We start from the raw sequence: 11,406 nt of genomic DNA on the forward strand, positions 1-11,406 counted from the left end.
CCGCCGGTCCCGGCTCTGCCCGCCGGAAGTCCCGGCGGTACCGGAAATCCCTCCCAAAGGAAGTTCCGCCGTCAGCGGCTTCCGGTACCGGCGCGGAGCGGCCGCGGCTTCACCGGGGTCAGTCGGGGAGAGGAGCGGGATTGGGACCGGGACCCTATCGGGAGGGGTCTAACCGGGGCGGGGGGAGGCCGTTCGTGGGGCGGAGGGGTCTCTGCCGTGATCTCTTCGGGCTCCCTTCGGCTCCTCCGTGTCCCGGGAGCGGGGCGGGAAGCACCGGCCCCTCTCTGTGCACGGGGTTCCCTGCCGTGTCCCGGTGCGCGGGGAGGAGGGACCGGCTTCTCCGAGCGCCAGGGCCGCCCGGTCCCAGCCACCCCATCCCGTAGCCATGGCGAACCACCTGCGCTTCGTGGGCCGCACGGTGATGGTGCAGAACGGGAACGTGGAGGCGGCGTACGGCGTCCTGAACAGGTAAGGACCGGGAAAACGGTGGGGTCTGGGCCCGGAGAAACTCCGGTTCCTTCACGCACTGTGTCAGAAGCAGAATTTCTCGAGCAGCAAGTAGGGAGGGTCGTGCTGGGCTTCTCCCACGAGCTCCACATCCGCTCAGCTCGGGTGTGAGCCGTGAATTAAAGGAACGGCTCAGCGCGGGAGGAGGCGGCGCCATCGCTGAGCTCTGTGCTCACACACCTCCGTAGATCCTACTTCAAACGGAGCTCAGGGGGTTCCTTCCCCTCCTCGCGGATGGACGGCGAGGAGAAGGCGCTGAGGACGCGCACGGGGACCGGGCCATGCCCGGGGCTGGCAGCATGGGCTGGCTGTTCCTCCCTCCTCGCTCATCCCAGATCCTTCCTTGCCGCTGTCACCGTGTTTCCCCTCCCGCAGGATCCTGGCGCAGGACGGCGTGGCCGACGCGGTGCGGCGCTCCCGGTACTACGAGAAGCCGAGCCGGGCGCGGCGGCGGCGGGCGTTCGAGGCGTGCCGGCGGGTGTACTGTGCCGAGATGGCGCGCAGGATCGCCTTCCTGGCCAGGAGCGCCCGCCAGGACCCGTGGCCGGGCTGCTGAGGATCCGGCCCCAATAAAATTCGTCTCGCTTTGATTTGAGTTTGGTTAATGAGGGCGTGAGGGGGAAATGGGCGTGGTCGGTGGGCGGGGAAATAGGCGGGGCTGAGAGCGCGCGCCCCTCCGGGGCTCCTCCTTCCCGGCGGCCTCCGCGCGCCCCCGGCCGCGCACGCGCCGCGCGCGCGTTTCCGCTTCCGCCCGACGCGCCGTCACCGTCAGGGGCCGCCGGGCCGGGACCGGGAGCGGCGTGAGGGAACGGCGCCGGTGAGGAAAGCTGGGTGGCCTCGGAGGGCGTGGAGGGAACGGGAGGAAGCGGGCGGGGTGACGAGGAGGTGGGAGGGAGGCGGTGTTGGAGGTGGCCCCGAGCCCGGCGCGCCGCTCAGGGGGCCGGGCCGGGCCCCGGGCGGAGCTCCGCGGCACCGAGGGATGCCGGGCCCTGCGGGCCGCTGGGGTCGGTGGGAGCCCCGTGTCTCCGGCGGGACCGAGCTCCGTCCGTCCGTCCGTCCGTCCGTCCGTCCGTGTTAGGCCGACCCAGGCGGTGCTCGGCCACTCATTGATCCTGCTGCCGGTTCCGGGGGTTGTGTCCCCTCCCCACGGTGGCTCTGCTGTCCCGGTGTGACACGGGAACAGCCGGGAAGTGCAGCTGCTGCTTTCCCGGTAGCTCTGGCTGGAGCTCAGCTCGGGTGGAAGGCTGAACCCGCTCTAATTACAGGAGTTTTGTGATTTGTTACGGATGCGCTCAGAGCTGTTGATGTGTAATTTGTTAGTCCTGCTTGTCCTCAGCCTCTGCCTCTCAGAACTCATGGGGGAAAGGCCAGGATCCGGCTTTGGGCTCTATTTGAACCTGTCTGTAAAGAAGCTGCCAGGAAAAGCAGAACCTGCAGAGGTTTCCAGGCTCTGGAGGGAGCAGCAGTCACCTCCTGGAATTCAGTGCATGGACCTGAAATCAGGGGCTCTGTTAGGACTGAACCCCAGGATCCCAGTCCCAGCTCTAGGATGGATAACTGACCCCAGACCGATAACTAACCCCAGACCCCATTCCCAGGAAGGATAACTGACCCCAGACCCCATTCCCAGCTGGCCCAGGTGTCCATTCAGCCCCACCTTGGTGCTGTGCTCGAGCTCAGCCCTAAGGAGATTTCCCCAAATCCTATTAGGGCCCAGGGCCAGTTAAAAGCAGTTGCAGCCACAGCCCAGGATGTGAGTGCCAGAAACCAGCCCAGATTTGGGGCTGCACCCTGGGGAAGGGACTCAGGTTGTTTTGTGGGGTCAATGAGAACAGGGGGGGTTCTCCTGTCCCACGTGTTCCACTCTTCTCAAAGTGCTTCTCTCTTCCCAAAGCCCATGGAGGGATCTGGGGGACTCAGACCTTCCTCCTCATTGGGTTTGTCTCATTTTAGCCCACAAAAGATTTTCCCAGCCATGGAGCTGATCCCTGAGGGAAGAGGGCAGGGAGGTGATTGTAGGAATGTGCCCCCTGTTGACAAAGTGACTAAATTATCTTTTATCTCCTAAAAATGGAAAAAAGCCCAAAAGTTTATTTCTTCAATTAGGTTAAAAGGACACTTCATAAGGCTTTAGGGACTTCAAATTTAAGGATAGGCAATTGGACAGGGTAAGATTTTAGGGACTTCACCTCAAACTTAAGGACAGCCAGTTGGACAGAAACCAAAAGGTCTCACCTGAGCAATTCATTAGAAAAAAAAGAGAATTGCTTTTGTGGGGTGTTTTGCTAAGAGCAAGAGCCTCTTGAGCTTGATCTCAAGAGCCCTAGCTTGAGTTTTCTGTCTAAGAGCTTTGTTATTTTGCCTTTTATTAAAACTTTTCTGTTTCCAACACCACCACAGACACCATCCTACTTTTACAAAAGTGCGATACATTTCTCCAAAAGCTCAACTCAAAGAGATGAATTGTATGAGGTGCTGAACCCCAGGGCCCTGTTTGATGTTTCTCCTTGCAGCCTGAGCAGAGATGTCTCTGTCCAAGCGTGAGCTGGACGAGCTGAAGCCATGGATCGAGAAGACGGTGAAACGCGTGCTCGGCTTCTCGGAGCCCACCGTGGTCACTGCAGCCCTCAACTGCGTGGGCAAGGGCATGGACAAGAAAAAAGCAGCTGGTATGTCCAGAGCTGGGCTTGGAAAACACCCCAAAACCTCACCAGGGTGGAGGGGCAGTTCTTTCAGCCTCCATGAAGTGAGGAGGGGAAAATCCGTCAGGCCGGACTCAGCTGGAGGCTTGGGATGTGTTAAAAAATCCAATGAGTGAAAATTAATTCCTTACTCAAGGAATGGAAATGGAAAACAACCTCAGACCTTGCCAGGGTGGAGGGGCAGGGGCACAGGGCAGTTCTCTCAGTCTCTGTGAGATGAGGAGGGGAAAATCTGTCAGGCCAGACTCAGCTGGAGACCTTGGGATGTGTTAAAAAATACAAGAAATAAAAATTAATTCCTTGTTCAAAAAACTGGAAATTGTAATTGAACTAAGGTGCTTTTTTGCCCATTACAGCCCTGCTTTGCTTCTGCCTTAATCACTTAGTTTAAAGCTCCTGACTGCACAATCCACAGATCCCAGAGGCTTCCAGGCCTCCCTGTGTTTATAGATTGGAATCACACTTAAATTGAATCACACCTGGAGTCTGTAGACTTGAATCACACTTAAATTTAAGTGGTTTCCATTCCCAAGGAATCTCTGTGGGTTCTCCATCCTCTTGCTCACCTGGAGCTCAGAGTTCTGCACTGATGGGATTTTCCTCTTTTGCAGACCACCTCAAACCCTTCCTGGATGATTCCACCCTGAGATTTGTAGACAAGCTCTTTGAGGCAGTGGAGGAAGGACGAAGCTCCCGGCACTCCAAATCCAACAGCGACCGGAACCGGAAGCGGGAGCTAAAGGTGATTATTGATTATTGATTATTGGTTATTGATTGGTTTATTCCTGTGGTTGGGTGGCCTGCAGGCAGCACTGGTGCTCTGGCACACTCTCCTCTTCCAGAGAGGTACAGCTCGGAATGTTCAAGAGAAATGACTCCTCTCCATGGTGAAGTGTGGGAGCCTTTACCTTGTGGTTCTCTTTCCCAAAGCCAAGGTGGAAGCCTGGCTTTGGCTTTCTGTGAGGCTGCTGGAGTGAATGAATCCATGGGGATCCATCTCCCTTCTCCTCAGTGCTCCTTGTGCTTGTATTTTCATTGGAGCTTAGGAGAGCTCCCAGTGATGTCCCATCTCTCCCTGTGTCCCAGGGCAGCACCTGGGGCTCTGTGGTGGATGATCTGGTGGGTTTTCATTCTCTTTCTCCACCCAGAATCAACAACAAGTGGTTTTTGGCAACTCTTGTCCTAGCACAGGATTGATTCCAGCTGGGATTCCATTGCTCTGGTGTTTCTCCCTTGCCTGAGATGGTGGAAGGCTTCTACATCCAAAGCTGTTTTCACTTCCTTTCTTCTCTTGAGGACTTTTCTCACCATCCTGTAGAATTCCATTTTGCCATCACTCTGCCAAGTCTGACAGGCCCTCTCCGTGCTGCTCCTACTCACAGTGATGTTCCTTTCACTCTTCCTGTGGTTCCTATTTTAGCACAGTCTGGGTTTCCCCAACACTTGTAGTCAGCACTGAACCTCATTGAGCCACAGCAGTCCCGTTCAGGATCTGGATCTCTTTGGGAGTGCTGGAACAAGCTGCCTCCACTCCTCATTTCCCTCTAGGAATTCTTTTCTTCCCTCCATGGCAGTGGGTGCTGAGCTGGTCCCTGGAGCTGTGGGATTGTGAGGGTTGAGTGGGGCTGGAGGTCCAAGTGCTCCCCTGGGCATGGCAGAGGTGGGGACATTGGCAGTGCCACTACTTGATGATGGCAGGAGTGTGGTGACAGCCTGCTGGGGAGAGCAAGTGCTGGCAGAGGGATCTGGCACTGGCAGAGGGATCTCTCACTAGCAGAGGGATCTGGTGATGGCAGAGGGATCTCTCACTAGCAGAGGGATCTGGTGATGGCAGCAGGAGCAGGGCTGGGGTTGCAGCAGGGGACCCTTCCCCAGTGAAGCCACAGGGGTGTCTGGCCTGAGCACTGCTGGTGTTCCTGGCTGAGCCAGAAGTTGGGTTGGGCAACAACAGCAGAAACTGATCCTTCTTCTCTTGGCTCCTGGCATGGAGAGAGGCGTTCCTCCTGCCAAATCCTCGCTCTTCTCTCTGCAATCCCATTTCTTGGAACTTCTCCGTCGTGCTCTGGGTCTGTCTGGACCCTGCAGGAACACAAACAGGTCTCTGAGGTGGTCAGGCCATGGCAGAACTCTCAGACTCACTGCCCCTGCCCCAGCACAGGCTGGGGACAGGGATTTGTCCTGGCAGCTGCAGACCCCATGGCGTCGGGCAGTGATGATTCCCAGGGCCAGCTGCCGCTCCTCGGTTCACTCTGGGGTAGGTCATGGCTTGGGAAGGTCAGGAACTGAACGTAAAGTTTCCACACTTTATACTATGGGCAAGTCCTTTCTCTTGAACTTGTAGGTTTTCCAAGAAGTACCTGTGTGGCTGAGGAAGTGTCCTTGTAGGATATGAACCGTTGTAGTGAAGAAGGGATTGCAACTAACGCTCCCAACCGGTGTGTATATTTTCTTTTCAAATAACACCTTGACACACACACTACATCCAGGTTTCCACACACAAACCAGGCACTGATGATGGAATCCACAGGGCCTGACCAGAGCTCTGTGGAAAATGTGCTGTGCCTTTTGTTTGGTGATCTGAGGCTGCTGAAAGCCCATCAGAGGGGCCATTGCTCCATGTGCTCTCTGAGCTGTGCTTCTCTGGAGTGTGAGGGAATGCTGCAGGTGTCCCAACACTCCCTGGATCCAGAGCCACATCCTCCTTTTGGGAGGACTGCTTGGTAGGTCAGCACAGATTCCTTCACCAAACCCTCTCAAGTTGGTGGAAGACGTGGAAATGTTTTTATCCCATTCAGATCAGCTCTGGCCAGGCTTTTTCTGTCTTTCCATGTTGCTGAGACCTTACATCTCCTCAGTGCCAGTCCCCCTCTCTGAGCAGCCAGGGGAGCAGTGGTGCTGTTAGGCAGGCTCATCCCTGTGATGTCTCCTCTTGCATGGACTTCATTGGTGTTTCTCTGGTGGGGGAGCAGGGCCCAGGCTGGGCTTGGGCTCAGCCTGCACGTGCCACCCCTGGAATTCTGCGTTACGGAGCCGGAGCTGAGACATGCTGGTGGTTTCTCATCTCAAATCCTGGTCTGGGAGGAGAACATTTTGTTCTAACCACAGCTTTCTGCTGTTTCCTCACATTAGGATGTGTTTGGTGATGACTCTGAGGTGTCCAAGGAATCCTCTGGTGTCAAGAAACGGCGCATCCCACGGTTTGAGGAGGTTGAGGATGAGCCTGAAGTCATTCCAGGCCCGCCATCAGAGAGCCCAGGGATGCTGACTAAGCTCCAGGTCAGTCTTAGCTGGGCTGTGTCCCCACACAGTGTAGAGTTTATCCTAACTTGTATCCCAAACAGAGCAGTCATATCCCAGTGGCAGACTCACTGTCTGTTTTTTCCTACAGATCAAACAGATGATGGAGGCAGCCACACGGCAGATTGAAGAGAGGAAAAAGCAGCTGAGTTTCATCAGTCCTCCAACACCACAGGTAACAGGCAAATCCCACACATCCTTGGCCCCTGTTTCAGCTGTGATATGTTGGCCTGGTGTGCTGGAAGGGGCTTGGAGCAAAACTTCCTTTTCTTTCAACAGCCCAAAATTTCTTCTTCGTCCCAATCGGAGCGGCTCCCCATCGGCAACACCATCCAGCCCTCCCAGGCAGCCACCTTCATGAACGATGCCATTGAGAAGGCCAGGAAAGCTGCAGAGCTGCAGGCCAGGATCCAGGCTCAGCTGGCCCTGAAACCAGGGCTCATTGGCAATGCCAACATGGTGGGGCTGGCCAACCTGCACGCCATGGGCATCGCGCCGCCGTGAGTACCAGGGTGAACCCACGTGCCAGGCAGGAGCTGGCCAAAGTTTTTTCTGGTGAATTTGCAGACAACCCCAACGAGGGGAGAGATGAGTGAATGTGACTCCATGTTCTTAGAAGGCTAATTTATTATTTTATGGTATCATTTTATATAAAAGAATGCTATACTAAAACTATACTAAAGAATAGAGAAAAGATACAGACAGGAGGCTGCAAAGAATGATAATGAAAACTTGTGATTGGTCATTAAGTAAAAATAATTTACATGAAACCAATCAAACAACCACCTGTTGGATAAACAATCTCCAGAGCACATTCCAAAGCAGCAAAACAAAGAGAAGCAATCAGATAATTATTGTTTTCATTTTTCTCTGAAGCTTCTCAGCTTCCCAGGAGAAGAAATCCCGGCAAAGGGATTTTTCAGAAATATGACAGTGACACTTCTCCAGTACTTCTGGTTCCCCAGCAATGGCTTTAACTGCTCCTGAAGGAACAAATTTTATATAAAATTTATATAAAAGAAGTGAAATGGAGGTTCCTTCTCCCTTGGCTGAGATTGGAGTCTTTTCTCCAAGGTTTGAGTTTCTTCTGGCAGTAGAGATGAGCTGTGAAAATACAGAAACCATGAAAATAAGCTCAAATTTCCTTTGATTTAGTGCTGTATTCACATTTGAATAGAACATATCTTGTCCTGCCCCCCAGGAAGGTGGAGCTGAAGGATCAGACCAAGCCAACACCTCTGATCCTGGATGAGCAGGGCCGGACAGTGGATGCCAGCGGGAAGGAGATTGAGCTCACCCACCGCATGCCCACGCTGAAGGCCAACATCAGAGCAGTGAAGAGAGAGCAGTTCAAGCAGCAGCTGAAGGAAAAGCCCTCAGAAGATATGGAATCAAACACATACTTTGACCCCCGGGTCTCCATAACCCCGGCCCAGCGGCAGAAACGCACCTTTAAGTTCCATGAAAAAGGCAAATTTGAGAAAATTGCCCAAAGGTTGAGAACAAAGGTATCAGAGGTCTTGGGTAGGAGGAGATTCTCCTCTCCTGGTTTGGCTTTGATTCAGAAGTTTTCCAGTCAAATTATCTGAAACTTTTTCTTAAAAACCCTGCTTTTGTTGGGATGGTGTGTGCCCAAGTCAGCAAGGGTTTTCTTACCACTGTCTTCACCTGTGGAAGGGTAAAATCTCTTCTTTTTTTGACGAAACATTGAAAGTTCCCAAGAGAGCAGATCTCTTTCTGGCTGAGTGATCAACTCAAAAGTGGAGATTTAAAGGAATTTTGTTAAAATGCTTCAGGTTCTTGGGGAGGAGAGAAAAGTCTAGGGATAGAGTCCCTAGAGGGAGATGTTTCTTTGGGAATGCTCCATGGTCCTGAAAGGCTCAGGAACAAGAGCAGAATTTTGGCAGTCTTGGGAGCTTCCCCTCACCATCACGTGCTGTGTGGTTTCTCTTGCAGTCTGTTTCAGCTTGTTTGAGAACCCAGATAAATCAGCAGGTGATTTATGTTCAGCTCTTCACAGAGTTTCTGCTGTTTTGGAATGACCTTTCTGTTCCATTTTCCTTCCCAGGCTCAGCTAGAAAAGCTGCAGGCAGAGATCTCCCAGGCTGCCAGGAAAACTGGGATTCACACTTCCACCAAGTTGGCTCTGATCACCCCTAAGAAGGAGCTGAAGGAGGGGGAGATCCCAGAGATTGAGTGGTGGGACTCCTACATCATCCCCAATGGCCTGGACTTGTGAGTATTTCCAGGTGTTGGTGGTTCTGCCACAGCAGCAATTCAGGAGCTGCACAGTGGGTCTGGGAAGCACAAGGGAAATCGGGTCAGATGTTCGTGCTTGAGCATCAAATTCCACCTCTCATCTCCAAGATCCAGGCTCTGGGTTTGCTCCCAAAGTTTCTCTGGGGGCAGTAGAAGCAGCTGCTGTGGAATTGAAAGGATATTTTAGCCCAAAGTTGGGGAGGTTTGGTTTTTTTTCCAAGCATGAACGTTCTGCACAAGTTGTGTTCATGATGGATGTGGGGCCCTGCTTCTGAGCCCCAAAATGGGGGGAGACACCTGTACATTAACACCACCCTGGGTCTCCTTCAGCCCATCGAGCTCTAGGTTGGGATGTGCAGGAATTCATGCTGGCAATTCTGCTATGATGCCCAACTCTCTCCTTTCTAGAAAAGGTGGCACGACCTCAAAGAAAGACGAGTACTTTGGCATCACCAACCTGGTGGAGCACCCTGCCCAGCTCAACCCCCCGGGTATGGCCCTGGCTTGGGGAGTTTGGCTGCTCAAGCAGCCCCATCCCCTTCATGTGGCACTGCTAGTGTCCCCCTGGATCCTCCAGGGCACATTCCTGATGGTCTCATTTCCCTGCCAGTGGACAGTGACACGCCGGTGACCCTGGGTGTGTATTTAACAAAGAAAGAGCAGAAGAAATTACGGCGCCAGACACGGCGAGAAGCCCAGAAGGAGCTGCAGGAGAAGGTCAGGCTGGGCCTGATGCCACCACCAGAGCCCAAAGGTGAGTGACAGCCAGGCCCTGAGCAGGCTTTGGGAATGCTGACACAGCAGCACAGCCTTGGTGGGATTGCAGGGATCTGAAATCCACACAGACACTGGGTTTATCTTTGTGCAAGTGTTCTGGTGGGAAAAAGGTGTTCAGTGGGAGCCTCTGTCCAAGAGGAGCCCTCCCAGCCCCTCTTCCATTCCCTTGCAGTGAGGATTTCCAACCTGATGCGGGTGTTGGGCACAGAAGCTGTCCAGGACCCAACAAAGGTGGAAGCTCACGTCCGAGCGCAGATGGCCAAGAGACAGAAGTAGGTGGCACCTTGTACTGTGACATTTTGGGACACTTTTGGGTAGATTTAGTGCTGGTGTTTTGTTTAGGATCAGTCTTTTCAGTGCTGTTTGTTTCCAGGGCTCACGAGGAGGCAAACGCAGCAAGGAAGCTCACGGCGGAGCAGCGGAAAGCCAAGAAGGTGAAAAAGCTCAAGGAAGATGTTTCCCAGGGAGTTCACATAGCTGTGTACAGGTGAGTGAGCTCAGAGAGAGCTCACAGGTGAGCTTGGGGGGCAGAGGGACCTCTCAGTTCTGGTTTTTCACAAATACTTGATTTTTTTTTTTATTCATCTTTTCCTCAGGGTTCGAAACTTGAGCAATCCAGCAAAAAAATTCAAAATCGAGGCGAATGCTGGGCAGCTGTACCTCACAGGCGTGGTGGTCCTGCACAAAGATGTCAATGTGGTGGTGGTAGAAGGAGGTGAGGATTTCTAGGCAGGCTTGGGTCACCACAGAGTATTCCAGAGCTTGCCTCCAGCAGGAATTGCTATGGAAATTTGTGACAGGGTTAGGGAAGGACAAGGAAGTGAAGAGGCAATTAGAAACTCCCTTAATTACATTGTTAATGATGCAGAGCGCAGTAATCCAGTTAGAAAAACAAATCATTCCATGAGGAAGGCAACCTCTGCCAGCTGCAGGTAAAGGGATTTTCTGAGAATGTTGAGTCTTGATTCTTCCACAGGCCCAAAAGCACAGAAGAAATTCAAACGTCTCATGCTGCATCGAATAAAGTGGGACGAGCAGACGTCAAACACAAAGGGAGAGGGTGAGAGATCCTGTGCTGGTGGGAGGGGGGGGGGGTCCTGCTCCACCCCTGGGGCTAAATGGGCTTTTTTGGGGGGTTTTTCCAGATGATGATGAGTCTGATGAGGAGTCCGTTAAGAAAACAAACAAATGCTCTCTGGTTTGGGAGGTGAGTCATGGTGGTTCCACACCAGGATGGGGCTGAGTTGGGAATCCAACACTCCATCCTATTCCTTGAGCTGGAGCCTGAAAAAAAACATATATTGCCGTGTTCCCCACATCCCCTGGAGCCGGGTGGGAATTGAGGGTGGCACATCACCCCTTGTCTGCCACCAGGGCACGGCAAAGGATCGCAGCTTTGGCGAGATGAAGTTCAAGCAGTGTCCCACGGAGAACATGGCGCGGGAGCACTTCAAGAAGCACAGCGCCGAGCACTACTGGGACCTGGCGCTCAGCGAGTCCGTGCTCGAGTCCACGGACTGAGCCTGCCATGGCCGCTCCTGCCCCACAGCCCCTGAGCCAGACAGCTCCCGTCGCCCTCCTCAGCACCCCCCCATTAAAGACATATTTTTTAAAACAAATCGCCGTAGTGTTGTTTTGGGTAAAGGGGGGAAAGGATGGTAATGCTGCTCTGTTTGACTTGGTGAGGGGGCGGGAGCCGCTTCCCCTTTTCTCCAAGCTGTGCTGAGGGAGGTCCAGCCATGTTCAGACTGGACATGGGGGAATTTCTTCGATTCCCCATCCCTGGCTGCGCGCAAAGAACGACTGGGGGTGGTTCACACAGTTTCTCTGTGCCAATCGGTCACGGGTTGGGTTCGGAAGTGTT

The 11,406-nt window shown here is 53.6% G+C and overlaps 2 protein-coding genes across 3 annotated transcripts; both read left to right on the top strand.

The window, feature by feature from the left end:
- Window positions 1-32: 32 nt before the first annotated feature.
- On the top strand, window positions 33-1,093 carry MRPS21 (mitochondrial ribosomal protein S21). The gene is made up of 3 exons (XM_050984650.1): window positions 33-117; window positions 384-468; window positions 883-1,093. Exons 2-3 carry the CDS (start codon window positions 386-388, stop codon window positions 1,061-1,063), a joined length of 264 nt encoding a protein of 87 aa, XP_050840607.1. The 5' UTR covers window positions 33-117; window positions 384-385; the 3' UTR covers window positions 1,064-1,093.
- A 116-nt stretch (window positions 1,094-1,209) lies between these two features.
- PRPF3 (pre-mRNA processing factor 3) lies at window positions 1,210-11,161 on the top strand. Of its 2 annotated transcripts, XM_009099121.4 has the most exons (16): window positions 1,210-1,324; window positions 3,021-3,176; window positions 3,821-3,951; window positions 6,339-6,485; window positions 6,598-6,681; window positions 6,786-7,006; window positions 7,708-8,014; window positions 8,575-8,741; window positions 9,174-9,256; window positions 9,376-9,519; window positions 9,715-9,814; window positions 9,916-10,029; window positions 10,139-10,257; window positions 10,519-10,602; window positions 10,688-10,749; window positions 10,917-11,161. In XM_009099121.4, exons 2-16 carry the CDS (start codon window positions 3,032-3,034, stop codon window positions 11,061-11,063), a joined length of 2,055 nt encoding a protein of 684 aa, XP_009097369.1. In that variant the 5' UTR covers window positions 1,210-1,324; window positions 3,021-3,031; the 3' UTR covers window positions 11,064-11,161. The 2 variants fall into 2 exon arrangements, with proteins under 2 accessions (XP_009097369.1, XP_018779821.1); XM_018924276.2 differs by lacking the exons at window positions 1,210-1,324; window positions 3,021-3,176 and adding an exon at window positions 5,551-5,644 and having other exon boundaries at window positions 3,816-3,951.
- Window positions 11,162-11,406: the final 245 nt, after the last annotated feature.

This window comes from Serinus canaria, chromosome 25, assembly GCF_022539315.1.
Source record: "Serinus canaria isolate serCan28SL12 chromosome 25, serCan2020, whole genome shotgun sequence".
Taxonomy (NCBI): Eukaryota; Metazoa; Chordata; class Aves; order Passeriformes; family Fringillidae; genus Serinus; species Serinus canaria.

Bases quoted from the DNA above. Each gene is read 5' to 3' on its own strand.
- PRPF3 (XM_009099121.4), top strand. From the start codon at position 3,032: ATGTCTCTGTCCAAGCGTGAGCTGGACGAGCTGAAGCCATGGATCGAG. The intron at 9,257-9,375 runs GTATGGCCCTGG...TTTCCCTGCCAG, and splicing joins TGCCCAGCTCAACCCCCCGG to TGGACAGTGACACGCCGGTG. The intron at 9,520-9,714 runs GTGAGTGACAGC...ATTCCCTTGCAG, and splicing joins GCCACCACCAGAGCCCAAAG to TGAGGATTTCCAACCTGATG.
- MRPS21 (XM_050984650.1), top strand. From the start codon at position 386: ATGGCGAACCACCTGCGCTTCGTGGGCCGCACGGTGATGGTGCAGAAC. The intron at 469-882 runs GTAAGGACCGGG...CCCCTCCCGCAG, and splicing joins GCGTACGGCGTCCTGAACAG to GATCCTGGCGCAGGACGGCG.